This window comes from Medicago sativa, chromosome 5 (assembly GCF_051527215.1).
Source record: "Medicago sativa cultivar Bolivia chromosome 5, Bolivia_mono, whole genome shotgun sequence".
Taxonomy (NCBI): Eukaryota; Viridiplantae; Streptophyta; class Magnoliopsida; order Fabales; family Fabaceae; genus Medicago; species Medicago sativa.
In genome coordinates, this window is record NC_140753.1 from 61,574,944 (window position 1) to 61,590,000 (window position 15,057).

Here is a 15,057-nt window from a genome sequence, read left to right on the forward strand (position 1 = left end):
GTTTCGAAGAGCAAATGAAACTAACAAAGGGTTCTTGAAAGCCTGCAAAACACTCTAGGAGTCCACCTCCACCCAAAGATGACGCCAATGGTGTTGAATGGTAAATTCCAAAGCCAACACAAAGACAAATAACTCAGCCTCAAAAATCGAGTTTTGACCTAAGTTGCAAGAAAAGCAACCCAAAAAAGATCCTCGATAATCATGAAAAATGCCACCACAAGCAGCCAAGCCATCAACAACTGAACCATCCCTATTTACCTTAACAAAAGGCAAATCCGTATTATAAGCGCTTAATTAAATTGTTTATCAATACAGACTAATTTTAACACCACATCATCACAAAAGAATCAAGTTGCTGCCTATATAGTTTTTTTTACTGTTCCATAATTTTAACACTACACATGACCCTCATAAGAATTTGATTGAAAAGGACACACTGATATGAATTCAGAGGTTTAACACGCAGAGCTTAGAAAAGTTAAAGCAGAATGCAGGGCAATTTCTATCATCTTTTAAAATCTACTAGCTGGTTTATCTGAACTCTGGGCAATGAAAAATATTAACATTTTATGATATGATCTGGTTCAGTTGTACATTACATTTAGTGTCATTTGGGTGAGATTCTATTTTTCAAAGACAAATCCATTCAATTCCAGTAATCTAATTGCCATTTATGATGTTCTTATTAACTGGTAAATTATAGGAAGTGTTGCCAACACAGCCATAATGCAATCCATCAGTCATAAAATCTAGATAAACATGCACATACACGATCGTGCGCGCGCACACACCAATTAGAAGGGTAACATGTTGATTTTTCATTGAGCGGACAAATAATTATCTTGGTGTTGGACGAAAAACACGGGTGAGCGTGAAAATAATGAATCACATGCTTCGTGTGACTTTTGTCTTAAATATGTTCGTAGATATAAGCATTTATCATTATAATCTAACAATGGTTGCCTTTCTCTTCCATGAATTTACAATGCCTAGAGTCCTACAAGAGTGTGGGATTGAAATAATAAAACTATTTCCTTCCAAGTTAAGGAAGCAATTTGTTTAAATTGTTGGCACATTTTCATATGGTGAATACATTTTATTTGTGAAGCAAGCCTCAATACTGATCTTTTTTCCACATTTAGATCACAATAATACCAAATATTTTTAAACAAATGAAGTTGCTAGACTAGAATCTAGTTATAAACAGAAACCATCCAAAACTTGGTACAATATCAAGTAATCAGTTTACTCAAGAAACATTGCATGGAAGATTTGACCAAGTTTGGTTACTGTACACAAACACATACTTGACCCACAACTAAAATTAAGGTCTATGCATTACACTGGAAAGGAATTTCGCATCAACACAATCAGTTCGCAGTTTTCGAGTGTTTGATAAGCCAGTCGATGACCACATCTATGTTTACAGAATCCTTGCATGAAATCATGTAGCAACAGACCTCTCTGTCTTTAATTGACTCAAGTCCTCTGAAATCAACCAACGTCGAACAATCAAAGGTTTAATTAGTTACACAAAGCATTAAGAAATATTTCATTAAACACACGCAACAATAGAAACAATAATGATGATGATTTTCGGATGAAATTATTATATGAACTTACAGTTGATCTACCAATGCTTGCTTGGAAAGAGCTTCTGACTTGTCAATTTTGTTTCCAAGAACAAGCAAAGGAATCCCATTCAAGGAAGGTTTGGTCAGGAGTTCATTTAATTCACTTCGAGTTATTGGAACACTGTCTCTATCAGCAGCATCTACAACATACCTGCAATTGCATCCATGATTAAAGCAAACACAACTGTATATACACCAAGAAATGCAACTCCTAATTACTCGAAAGAACAAACATACACACCACAATATGAAGCATGTGTTAAGACTTCTTATCAGAGAAAAATACAAGAGGAGAGTACAGAAATCAATTGGCAGTTATGTTTTTATTACGTAAGGTATGTTGTTTATTTTTATGAATAAACAGAGAAAGGAAAGGAGAAAGGGGTGATGGGATAGTTATTTTATGGTTATGGTAGGAAGAGACCAAGACTCTTATAATTCTGTAAACTAGATTTCCTATAGTAAAATCTAAAGTCTGGCCTCAGTAACCAAAATTGTTCAATAAAAGTCTGTTATTTCCTTTATATTTCTATGTTTGAACCAGTTTCTATCAGCATCCACGACCAATCAACATCTTGATAATAAAAAACAGTGGTTATAAAAACAAGTATCAGGAAGTGGTTCGATCCAAGCTATTACGACCTGAGGTACCCAAATTCTTGAAACCAGTGGAAGTGATCAAAGAAGGCGGTGTAGGTGGTAGGCGTCGAAGGCTGCATTTGAGAACCAAAGAAGCCATAGCGTCACAGGCGGAGGTCAGAGACAAAGGCCTTAACGTTTCGGTTCTTTCATAGTCTGTTATGGCTCTTGTCTTGCTTTGGTGACTTTGGTCTTGGTGTTTTGGGATCTTGATTTGTTTTGTCAATTACTTTTAGTAGTGACTCGTGACGTGAGCCTTTGGCTGGGTGTTTTGTTGTATTGTTCTGTAACTTTGCTCCATTTTCGGGTTCATCTTGTGCTCGATTTGGTTTTTAATGAAAATATTTATCCGTTAAAAAAAAAAAAAGAGCATCTGGATTTCTGTCCCTAATGTTTGAAAGAATGAGGAATACACTCAATCACCTCTTCCTCATTCATTGAAAAGTGAAACTTTAAATGAATGATGATAGAGACATTTTCGACTTCTATGTTCACTCTCTATGAACATTCATTCTCCTCCAACACTAACAACATCAACAGTTTGTCTATATATTGGTGCCGCGAATGGAATTTTTCACCACACTTGAAGCACAACCCTTTAGCTCTACGTTCTAAGTTTCTAATGATTCATGTGTAATTGAGAAAATCTGTGTCTGCCCCCTTCTCATTTCCTTGTTAACGCCACTAAAGATAAAGTTACCTTATTGGAAGCCACACTAATTGTTCCTCAATTTGTATGATCACGTGTCTTGCTAGAACTTGAATCTATGGTACCCATGTTTTGACCCAATTATATTGACTAACCGAAATCATTTTAGGATGAACTGAACCTTAGGTTAGGCCGAAAACTTAACAAGCTGCCTCCACCACCACTGTTTCCCAATAACCATCTCTTGAGGCTGCATAGTGTGAACCTTCCATCTAAGCCATTCTAATCAACTGCACTCTATTTTGAGGCTGCAGAGTGTGAACCTTCCATTTTAAAGATGGCTGAAGACCACTCATGAAATACTCACGTATTGTTAAGGTAGTTTTGGTACCTTGGAGGGAATCAACACAAAAGCCTCTATATTGCTCAATAGTACCGAACAGTCGAAAAGCTAACAATTCTTCAAAGGGATTCTCATGTACCCATCCCCCATACCGTTTTATAAGAGTCTACTTCAACTTATCCCAAGTCGGTTTTTCTTCGGTCCCTTTGAGAAGATCAAACCAATGAGCTGTTCCTCCCCTCATATATGGCCAGCTAATTCTCACCTTGACTTCTTCAGTTGTGTTTAAAACTTGAAAATAAATTTCATTCCTAGTGATCCATGATATGTGTTGTTCCGTCAGACGAGTTTTTTGGACCAACTGTTCTGTCAAACATAGGAAAGTCTACATTTTTAATTAACATTTTATACTTATCCCAATAACCGCCTTGTGATTTTCTTGATACTGGTTGATGAGACCTATCAACAAAGGATGAATCTCTAACTGAAGCAGATTCAACCCTGCAATCCTCAGTATTGTGACACATATGCATTCCATGTTTGCCCTCTTGAATTCTTCCAACAGATCAACCCTACTTGTCATTCTTAGAATTTGGACTAGGCTTAACTCAACCCCAAAAGCTAGTTCAGTCACATTAGTTATATTTCTGGTCGATGTGTCATCTCAATACCACCCCCTCACATCTAGTATTGGACATATGGAGCGTCGACAAATACAAGTGGTCCAATTTTAGATCTAGAATAGGTTGTGATACCATATTGGAGTATGGGCTAGGCTTAGCTTAATCCCATAAGCTACCTCAAGGGGTGAAGATTGGCCAAGGCTTAAAAGGGCTACGAAGTAAATTGGCAATATTTCAAGTTAATGTGGGAACCTAATTGATAGGAACCAAAGGATCCTACCAATGAATTAACAGTAAGGTAGCCAAGGAGAAACAATGGTGATTAAAGACAATAGGGTGCTTTATTAATAGGAACGAAAATAGTAAAATAGTAGCAGAGAGATTCTCTAACTACTCCCAGAGCAAAGCTCCGACACAACTCAGAGAGGAATCCTACTCTGGCCCTGAACAGAAAACTCAATCTGTCATACTCTTAACTCCTAAGAATTCCCCTTTATATACAAATAAAGAGAACATTCTAGTATTTAACCCTAATGGGCCTCTTATTATTAAATCCTAATCCTAACGGGCCACTTACTAATAATCTACTTAAACCTAACTAACTACTTACTAATTACTTAAAACACCCTCTCCTACTAGGTCCTAACACTAATAATCATCTATAATTTCTCTAATTCATAACCCTCCCCTCTTGGATTGGATCACAAAAGTCGGACCAACTATAGGGTTTATAATAAACTTTATTGAACTCCACAAAGAGTACACCAATCCACGGATATGGTAGATGAACTTCCCTATTAGCCTTAACGCCGAGACTCTCCTATGAGAAAACAATTATCACGCTCACACAAAAGAAAAACAGAATGCAAACCAAAAACTTACACAAGTCCTCCTTATAACAACACCATATTAACTCGATCATTGCGGCGTAATTTTCTTATCATATATCTTCCCTACTGCACATAAAACAACTAGTACTACATAACTGTCCCAACATTTAAATTCTATGTTACTAATTTGACCTTAGTATTTTCTTATTTCTCCTAGAGTACACAAGCCACATTTTAGGCTTGTTTTCTGCATGATCCAGGACCTAACTTTGGGTTCTAACAGAAACATAAACAATAAAAAAAACATGGGAAATGTTAACTTGTGCCCTCAAGGCACAAGTTAAGAAACCAAAAATAGAAACATTGTTGGAAATTGTGCATTCAAATGTCTAAATATTTAAAATTTTATCTTTTCAAGACATAATATATGATTTAATTCCATTTTTAGATTCTTAACTTGTGCCCTAAGGGCATAAGTTAACACTACCCAAAAAACATTAACTATATACAATTTGTAATCCAACACAACCTTCAAAAAAATGACAAAGGAAGATATGCATTTCTATCAATGTATACATATGTAAGTAAGAGAGAACATGAAAAGAGACAATACACAATAGCAGAGACACCGCGACAGTAGCGCTCCCACATTGTTCGAAACCTCCGTTGACCACCAAGATCCCAAAGCTTTATTGTGACATTTCCCTTTGTCACTTTTCGCATATTGAACCCAACCTAAAGTTCAATAGCAAAATTCACATTTCAATTAGCACGTGAACAATCCTTAAATTCTGAATTCAAATGTAACAAAAAAGTAAAGATACTTACAGTTGGAATCATATCCTCACTGTATCCCCCTGTCTGTCAAACAAAACAAACAAAAATCAATGACCAAACTATGAAACCATAGTCACAAGAACAAGCAACAAAACCAGTAATAATGAGTTAAAATTAGAAGTCTTGCAATGACATTAACTCACAGCAATTGAATTGACAAGAGAAGTTTTTCCAGCATTCTGAAGACCTACAAGAGACAGCTCCATCTCTTGTTTAAAAAATAAGCTGCCAAAACACACAAATTCACAATCATTCATTCAATTCACAAATTCATACAAAATTACTTGGGTATTATTTTTCTGTAAGAGACTACACGAGCTGCGACAAAATTGCGAATAACCAAATTGGATCTTTACTCTAATACAAATTTAGAGGTTTAACAACATCAAGGATATATGAATCTCAATGAATCAATCAATATTTAAACTTTGTAAACAATCATATGATATATAGTAACTGGAATGGAATTTTTCAATACAGAAACATAAAAATTGAAACTTTATAACAAAGAAATAAGAATAAAGAAAGGAAAGTGGGTTTTACCTGCGGAGCCAATTGAGAAGAGAATCCCAGAGACCCATTCGTTGAGAATGAATGAATACGAAGAAAGAAGGAAACTTTAGCGACCAATGAATGGTTTGTGGAATGTTAAGGAAGGAGGAGATGTTTTGTTTGGAAAGTAAGATGTTGATACGATACGGTAGAATAAAAACACACAACGTAGGTGTTTTTTTGTCTGTCTCTTACGTTGTACCTTTGTTTTGTGTGTGAATCTACCTTGTGATTCCCCCTTTCCAATTCTTGTCCTCTTTATATATACCGCTCAATTCACCTCCTTTCTTTTCTTTGTAACAAACACTAGAAACAATTAAAGTAACCTAATTAAGATTTCAATTTCAACTTTTGTTTTTTTGGTTTGGGTCATGTTAACTTGTGCCCTTAGGGCACATGTTAAGCAACCTAAATAAAGCAATTTTGCATTGGAAAACACAATATAACAACCTTTAAGAAGTTGAATGCACGCCTTTTGATATGTGTATTTCTATAATAAGTATTTTAACATGTGCCTTGAGAGCACAAGTTAACATTAGCCTTTTTGTTTTGGTTACATTTTCAACTTTTGTTTCAATCCTCTTTTCTTCTCTTCATTTTATCTTATACTTTAAATATTTTATGGGTCTTGTTAACGAGTGCCCCCGGGGCACTCTTTAAGCATTCCACGTTAGGAAATTTTTCTTTAAAAAAGTCAAATAGTTCAATTTCCAATACATTAAGGGCTCATTTGGATTAGCTTATTTTAGAGCTTATATAAAACAGCTTATGCAAATAAATAAGTTTTTATGTATTATTTATAAGTTTTTAAGTTAGTTTATGAAAAAACAGTCTATGAAGATACAATTTTCTTTACTGAAAACTTATAAATTAAAATAAAAACTTATTTATTTACATAAGCTATTTTTCATAAGCTCAAAATAAGTTCAATCCAAACGGAGCCTAAATACACACGTTTTTATAAAATAAAAAAAAAATTACTATTTAAGACCCTTAACAAATGCCCCGGGGGCACTAGTTAACATTTCCCATATTCTATTTATAATTTATCTTTTTTTTTTTTTACAATCTATAGTTTATCACTTATCCTATTAAATAACTTTTTTTATTTATAAGTTTATCTCTTATCTTATTAAATAAATTTTTTTGACATTGTATAAAAATATGCAAGGTCCGGGGTTCAAATCCCGGCCACCGCAAAAAAAAAAATTAGGGAAAAATAACTTTTTTTATTGATAGTTATGATCATGTAATTTTCATTATTTTATCTACTAACGTTTAGACGGGCAATCCGTACTCATTTATATACTCTTTTTAATTTCATTTAAAATTATATGTATAGATAATATAGGCTTAATTGCAGTTTTAGCCCCCTAACTTTCTCAAAGTTACTATTTTGGCCCCCTAAGAAAAAAAACTACAAAACTGCCCCCTAAGTTTTGCAACTGTAGCAGTTTTGGCCCCCCAAGACAAAAAAAAAATAAAAAAATGACATGTGGCACCTCACTTAGGGTGCCACGTCAGCGTAGACCGAGTCAAAATTGGTCTTGGGGGCCAAAACAGCCACAATTGCAAAACTTAGGGGCCTGTTTTGTAGTTTTTTTTAGGCGGCCAAAATCGCAACTTTGGGAAAGTTAGGGGGCTAAAAATGCAATTAAGCCGATGACGAACTCGGGTTCGAGTTCTTCAGAGTTGGATGAGACTGATATGGGAGGGTTTCCGTAGTATTTTATTATTTTAGCCTAATTTTATTATTTGTTTGTTATGTTCTGAGTTTGTTATTTTCAACCCATTAGGGTTTTGTTAACAGTTGTAGCCTAAAAGAAAATCCAAAAAGAAAACGAGCGGTGAAGGAGATGAAAAGGCCAAAGAAGCACTTTATGCCTTTCTTTTTTAATAATATATCCACCATTCTTGGATGATTTGGTCCCATCCTCAAATTTGACAAACAAAATAGATGTTGGCAATATTGAAAAATTGAAACTAGGGTTTCAGATTTTCCCCCAATTCGTGTCCTTTCTTACCCCATCGTGAAACCATTGTGTGTTCCTTCTTCAACATCGAGTGTTTCTTCTTTCTTCATCCATCGTGTTTTCCTTCTTCCTTCACTCAATCGACGACTAAGATTTAGTAAAAATTGTGTTCGACAGCTAGGATTTCACCGATTTAGATTGTGTTTGATGAATGTGATTGTGTTAAACTTGAAGACAGTGAAAGGTAACCCTCTTTAGGAATAAAGAATCTAACTTGACTCGAACTATGGATATTTCTAAAAATTCTGTTTTGATAACTTATATTCAAAGGTATCTTAATGTTAAAATTCCGATTTTAAACTGAATTGTAACTGATTTAAGAAATTAACCAGTTTTTACAAAAGTGGTTTGTAAGAACTGAACCAAACTGTTAATGCGGTGCAATTACAATTCAGTTATGAACCATGAACACCCCTTGTGAACACAAGGGTGTTTCGAAAGCGTTAACTTGAGACGAGGGTTGTAGTAGTCAGTGTAAATGAGTGAAACAAAAATATCGATGCCAAAATTACTAAGAAAAGTTATATAAAACGAATAAGGTTCTAAAAACGAGAGAATTATATTTTTTGCATTATTTAAAAATTATTGATTGAACTGTAGCCAACATAACCGCATATCTCAATATAGATGATCAATGGCTAAACCCGCAACGGTAGCAATAAAACTCATCTCATCGTTCAACTTAGAAACAGAAGGTTCATGAACTATATTTTCCTCAGCCAGTCTTCGACCGCAGTAAAAAGGTCCTTCATAAAGACCCGAAACCTCCCAATTTACACCACGCGGATCTGTAGCCAAACGAGGTATTCCAAATCTACACCCAGTAATCAAATTATCGTAATATTTTGTTGCACAGAGTTTAAGGACTTGAGAAGATGGATATTTATTGACCAAACTTTTGAGGTAATCCTGACCTTTTGTAGCCTTTTCTATTATCATCTCTAAATATAACTTGCAAAAGGTAAGATAATCTTTGGCCAAAGTAATTTGAGGGTTGGATTCTAGAAGTTTCAAACAAGCTTGACGTTGGTCATCCAGTAAATAACTATCTTCACATACAATTTCATACAGTTCACGGCTGGATTTGGGGCTAGGTGTTGGTGAAATCGCATGAGAAATAAAGATCATTGAAATGGTGAGGAAGAGGGATAAGTATGTTGAGGGTGCCATTGGGAGGGATGATGAAAGTTACTTTAGGCTTTGTTTGGGAGTTTGGAGGGGAGGGGAGGGTTTTAGAAAAAAGGAATGAGCAAGTGGAAGAAATAGAAGACATTGGAAGGAGAGGGCTTGGAGGTTAATTTTTTACTCATATTAAAAAATCCCCCTCATTTGGGGAACTCAAAAATTGTATTGGGGAGGGTTTTGGGAGCTATGGAGGGTTTATATGAATTTTTCAAATCCAATCTATGTTGTTATTATATTCTTAAAATTAAAAGTATAATTAATCATAAGTATTAGTTTATCATTCTCTAAAAAACCATTCTTTCAAAAAATGTGAATTTTTTGTCCATTTTTCTTTATATTTCCAACCCCTCAAAGCCCTCCCCTCCCTTCCTCTCCAAACTCCCAAACAAAGCCTTAGAGCTCTTAATTTATAGACTTATGATTTTTTTTTTTTGTTGTTCAGTCAAAAATCAGTCAAAACGAATAATTAATGTAGTCAATAATTTGTCAAAAAAAAATTAATCAGTCAAAACGAATAATTAATGTAGTCAATAATTTGTCAAAAAAAATTAATGTAGTCAATAAAGATGATAAAACCGTTTGCCAATAAGGTGTGAATTCAAAGCTTTTTATTTTGTCAAAGTAGTATGTGATAACAAAGGATTTTTGTATGTAGGGTCATGTTATCTTGTGCCCTAAGGGCACATGTCAAGTAACCTAAAATGAGCAACTTTGCATTGGAAACATGATAATTTAATTTTTAAGAAGTTGACTGCACAACTTTTGATGAGTATATTTCTATAATAAGTTCTTTAACATGTGCCTTGAGGGCACAAGTTAACATTTGCCTTGTAATAAATAGGTTCATGATCACAATAAAGATGATAAAACCGTTTGCCAATAAGGTGTGAATTCAAAGCTTTCATTTTGTCAAATTAGTATTGGATAACAAAGGATCTTTGTAATAAATAGGTTCATGATACACATTAATGTATAGGGGTGTTCATGGGTTGGGTCAATCCAGAAAATTCGGTCAAACCCACCCAAAAAACCCAAAATAAAAATAAAAAAATGACACGTGGCACCTCACTTCGGGTGCCACGTCAGTGTAGACCGAGTCAAAATTGGGTTTGGGGGTCAAAACTGCCACAGTTGCAAAACTTAGGGGGTTGTTTTGTAGTTTTTTTTTAGGGGGCCAAAATCGCAACTTTGGGAAAGTTAGGGGGGCTAAAACTGCAATTAAGCCGATTATAAATATTTACATCATCATATCGTAACAAACTAAACTTTTTTGTTTGAAGAATGTAACAAACTAAACCTATCTTATTTAATGATACCAACAATATAATAAATATAATATCTTTCAAAAAAGATATAATAAATATAATATAAATTCTTATCTTTTTAATGACACCAACAAAATAACATTCATATGATCAAATTTGTTTAAGGGCATAATTGGAAGGAGAAAAAGTCGGTCCAAAATGGTCTACTTTCTTTATATATAGTATAGAAGTATAGATAAAAACAAACAGACTACGATGTAAAGATAAATCAAATAAATAGTGATTTGATACGAATGGTAAGAGATTTTGGTCATTAAACAAATGATTAATGGTTCGATGCTTGAGATGCGTCGAAAAAATTGATTGAGAAGTGAGAACACATCTTGTTAAAAAAGTTTTTAGACGGAAATTAGTCATCACTAAATACCAATGATCTCTTATCTCATTCTTGATAATTAATTATCTTATTGATGTTTGTTATAAATAGTAAATTATAAAGTTACCCTTCTAATAAAACTATATTATGTTATTTTTTTTAAAAAAAACTATATTATGAGAGGTCAAATCTTTTGTAGTTTAATTAGAGTTAGAGATCTTGAAATCAATTTTTTTCGTGTTACCTATACGGTACGGTTCTCAAGAGAATGTGAAGTATGTAGTTTAGAATTCAGTCGTGAGGTAAGTATAGACTAACCAAAGGCACATCACATTATCAATTTTTAGTTAGACAATATTCAAAATATGATGGAGGGACCAAAATTAACATATTTTAAAACAAGGAAACAAAATCCACAAAATAATAGAATTAAAGGATCTAAATTATAATCAAGCCAAAAACATAAGATAACTCATTATAAGTTGCTTGACTTACTTCATTCTTAATCCTGTTATGGATTGACAACTATATAGAGAAAGAACATGAGTATCAGAACAAAGGTCACATGATAAATCATTATTAATTGGTAATCTCCTTAATCTTAAGTTATAAATCAATTATAAGGATAGCTCTTGAAGAATGTCCATCTCATTCAACCTTGAATTGCATTTGAAGTACATAGAGAATATACCTGAAAAAATAAAATTCAGAAAGGGCAGAAACAAAATTGAATATAACTGAAATTTATTATGAGCATGTACTTATTATCCAATACCATTGGCATTCTCCGTATGCAGAGACACAATCTTTTGGAAATGCGCAACACAAAACTTCATCGACCATACCCAACACTAATGGCAATATTTGAAAACCAAAATATGTACACCTCCCACATAAACCGAATTATCCTTTGATGACCAATTCTATTTTAATCAACTCTAATGCCAAGCTAATCTCAAAACCACTTCCATCACTGTTGCTCACACCATTTTATTCTCATTTGGCAATTATCCTTAAGAATACAACTAGCATAATCAAAATGAAGCTTTAATTAAGCATTGTAATCTCAATATAATTTGGCAATTTACATCAATTGTGATCAACTAGATGAAAATTCTATACTAACAATTAAAATCATATACAATAAAATGAGAGTAGCAGTAATAAGCTAATAACTCAAGCAACAATTACTTAAACCATGCCTATGATATGGCTACAGTGGCACATAGTAAATGTGTTCCCTATTAGAACATTAGAATAGATGATATTTTTTTTTTTAATTATAGTTCTGTAAATAATGAAATATGACGATTTTTTAAGAAGTAAAATTTAATATTTTTTGAACCCGAGGGCAATTTGTTTTAGTGACTTACCCTTGAACCGGTGTAAATACAAGGGAGGAGAAAAGAAGAGGAAATGAATAAAAATAGGTTTTTGACAATGGAGGGAAGAATATCAAAATTGCGTGGTGCAAGTAACATATCCAATATTGCATTTTTTTTTTTTGAAAGAGTATATTGCATTTGTCTATATTTTAGACGAATTATCAGATTTAAAATTCTGAAAATGTCTTAAAGTATTTTGGGCTAGAAAATAAGACCGGAAAATGGTTCACAAAATAGATGAGAGAATTGCTCTTTAGGCACCTACTAATTGCTCACAGACATCTCAAGTTATTTAAACGATTTAAAATATGTTGAACGATAATTAAATACCGTTTTGAAGCAAATGGTTGTTAATAGCCATTCAACAAACATTAATAATTGTTTGTGAGCAATTACTAGGCGTCTTAAAGCAATCTTTCAGAGATGATGGCTTACAAAGTTTAGAAGGCCACGAGCCCACAACTGTACCCTTTTGTTTCAATAGAAGCAATGTGTCTGAAATACATATTTTTTACCCAAAAAATACCCCCTTATTTGCTTCCTTACGCTAATTTTTTGTTTTTACTTTTTTCGTAATTAGAATCTTTGACTAAAAAAAAGAATCTTTGACTTAAGTACACACTCCAAGATATTCTTATACTAGGTTAGGTTATTTGAGTCCGCTACAAGATGAATCATTGAATCAAGCATAATACATCTAGATTTTTTTAACTAGAATGCAACTACGTTCGAAACGAACAATTTAAAGAATCAAATCTGAGTTCTTTAATTCGCCAACAAGTTTTTTTTTTCATTAACGGTTAAATTTGCTCCCATATTTTTCTTCTTTAACATGGCCCGAATTCTTTTCTTCAGAGAAAATCATATATTCAACTTCTCCCGCAAGTTTTTTAGGTTGTTTTCACCAGCAGTTAGATTTGCTCCCATATTTTTCTTCGTTAATATGATTTTTTTTTTGGAATTTCGTTACTATGAATTTTATTTGCATCCAATTGTTGCTTAAAAAATTAACTTATTAAGTTAAAATATTATTTTAATAGTTCGTTTTTATGATATTCAAACTACAAAATTATTTCTATTAATTGTTTGTAGAGTAAATTACATTCCCCTTAGGGTCCGTTTGGTTCGAGTGTTTTGGAGGGGAGGGGAGGGGAGATTTTTAATTTGAAGTGTTTGGTTCAATTTTTAGAAGGGGAGGGGAGGTGAGCAAGTTTTATTGCACTGCTAAAATCATCCTTAGATTAATTTAGAATCTCAATATTATCCATATATAACAATATTTATTATTATTAGGTTATATGTTGTATTATCTTGTAACAACTTTTATAATTACCAGGTTATATTATCCTTGTAACAACTTTTATTCCATATTATTAACAACTTTTCCATGTAACAATTTTTTTTACTACTTGTAACAACCCTATTACTAATTCATTATTCCATCATCTACATCATGTTGTTATCGATTACAACGTTATTGTTTCGTTGCTTTATTATCCTTATTTAATTAAGTTTAAGGGTAAAACTGTAAAATAATTTTAAAATCCCTCCCCTCCCCTTGCGAACCAAACACATTTTTAATTAAAATATCTCCCCTTCCCTCCCCTCCCCTCCTAATTCTCGAACCAAACGGACCCTTACACTCCCCTCCCCTCTTATGTTAAAATATACACTCCCCTCCCTTGAAAAATAAAAGTTATACTCTCCTCCCCTATAAGATGCCTGAATTACAATCCACTCCCTTAATAGTTAAAAATGCACTACACTTTAATCTATTTTAACATAAATATTTTTTTATGATATATACTAATTTTGAACCACCATTTTAGAAAAATAAATTAATTCCTTTATAGTTTAAATGTTAATGATAATTAAATTTAAATATTTTGCAATTAGTTTTATAATTTAGAGTATAAAATTAACTTTTAAATAACCATATTTTATTGTCTTTAGTAATTTTTCACATATTTTAATTTTATTTTGAGTTGTTTCATATTTTATAATAGGGTTTAAAACTATATGTTTATGAAATTGTGAAAAAAAAAGCGAAAAAATATGTATTCAAATGTTGGTTATATAAAAATAAACCCGCAATACTATTTTTTTTTCGAAGTGTGTTAGATTATTATTTTTTTGCTAGATTATTAGAAATAAAAAAATTATTGAGGGAGTAAAGTGTAGATTTTAACATAAGTGGGGAGGGGCATGTAATTCATTCTTCTCTTAAGGGAGGGGATTGAAATATTTCCGAATATGTTTTGAATAAGAGGGGAGGGGGAGTGTATATTTTAACATAAGAGGGGAGGGGAGTGTAATTCAAGCATCTTTGAGGGGAGGGGAGTGTAATTTACTCTTGTTTGTATTTATAACTTTTTATAATTAATTCATATTCTTATTTGATTGATTTTTTATTAATTAAAGTGATATTAATGATAATTTTATAATCATATTTGTCGAGATTTGAATCCCCCTCTTAAATTTATAAAGTCAAACTTTGATAATTGAACTATACCTTGCAGACTATTTGGTTGCATTTTGTGAAACTAAACTAAAAAAAGGAATGTCCCGTGAACTTAACTCAGTTGATATAAACAATGCATAATATATGTAAGGTCCGGGGTTCGAACCCCGGCCACCACCAAAAAAAGTAAAGAAAAGGAATTGATAAAAAAAACAAAATAATAAAGAGGTTTTGGAGGGAGGTAA

General features: G+C 32.8%; 1 protein-coding gene across 1 annotated transcript; it reads right to left on the bottom strand.

The window, feature by feature from the left end:
- Positions 1-1,075: 1,075 nt before the first annotated feature.
- Positions 1,076-6,408, bottom strand: LOC146923767 (ADP-ribosylation factor-like protein 8c). The gene is made up of 6 exons (XM_085708916.1): positions 6,099-6,408; positions 5,699-5,780; positions 5,547-5,579; positions 5,332-5,453; positions 1,624-1,785; positions 1,076-1,488 (listed from the first exon to the last, which is right to left on the bottom strand). Exons 1-6 carry the CDS (start codon positions 6,134-6,136, stop codon positions 1,371-1,373), a joined length of 555 nt encoding a protein of 184 aa, XP_085565042.1. The 5' UTR covers positions 6,137-6,408; the 3' UTR covers positions 1,076-1,370.
- Between the last annotated feature and the right edge of the window lie 8,649 nt (positions 6,409-15,057).

Coding starts and splice junctions, on each gene's coding strand:
- LOC146923767 (XM_085708916.1), bottom strand. CDS start 6,136: ATGGGTCTCTGGGATTCTCTTCTCAATTGGCTCCGCAG. Junction 5,781..6,098: donor CTTCTCAATTGGCTCCGCAG/GTAAAACCCACT, acceptor GTGTTTTGGCAG/CTTATTTTTTAAACAAGAGA. Junction 5,580..5,698: donor CTCTTGTCAATTCAATTGCT/GTGAGTTAATGT, acceptor TTTGTTTGACAG/ACAGGGGGATACAGTGAGGA.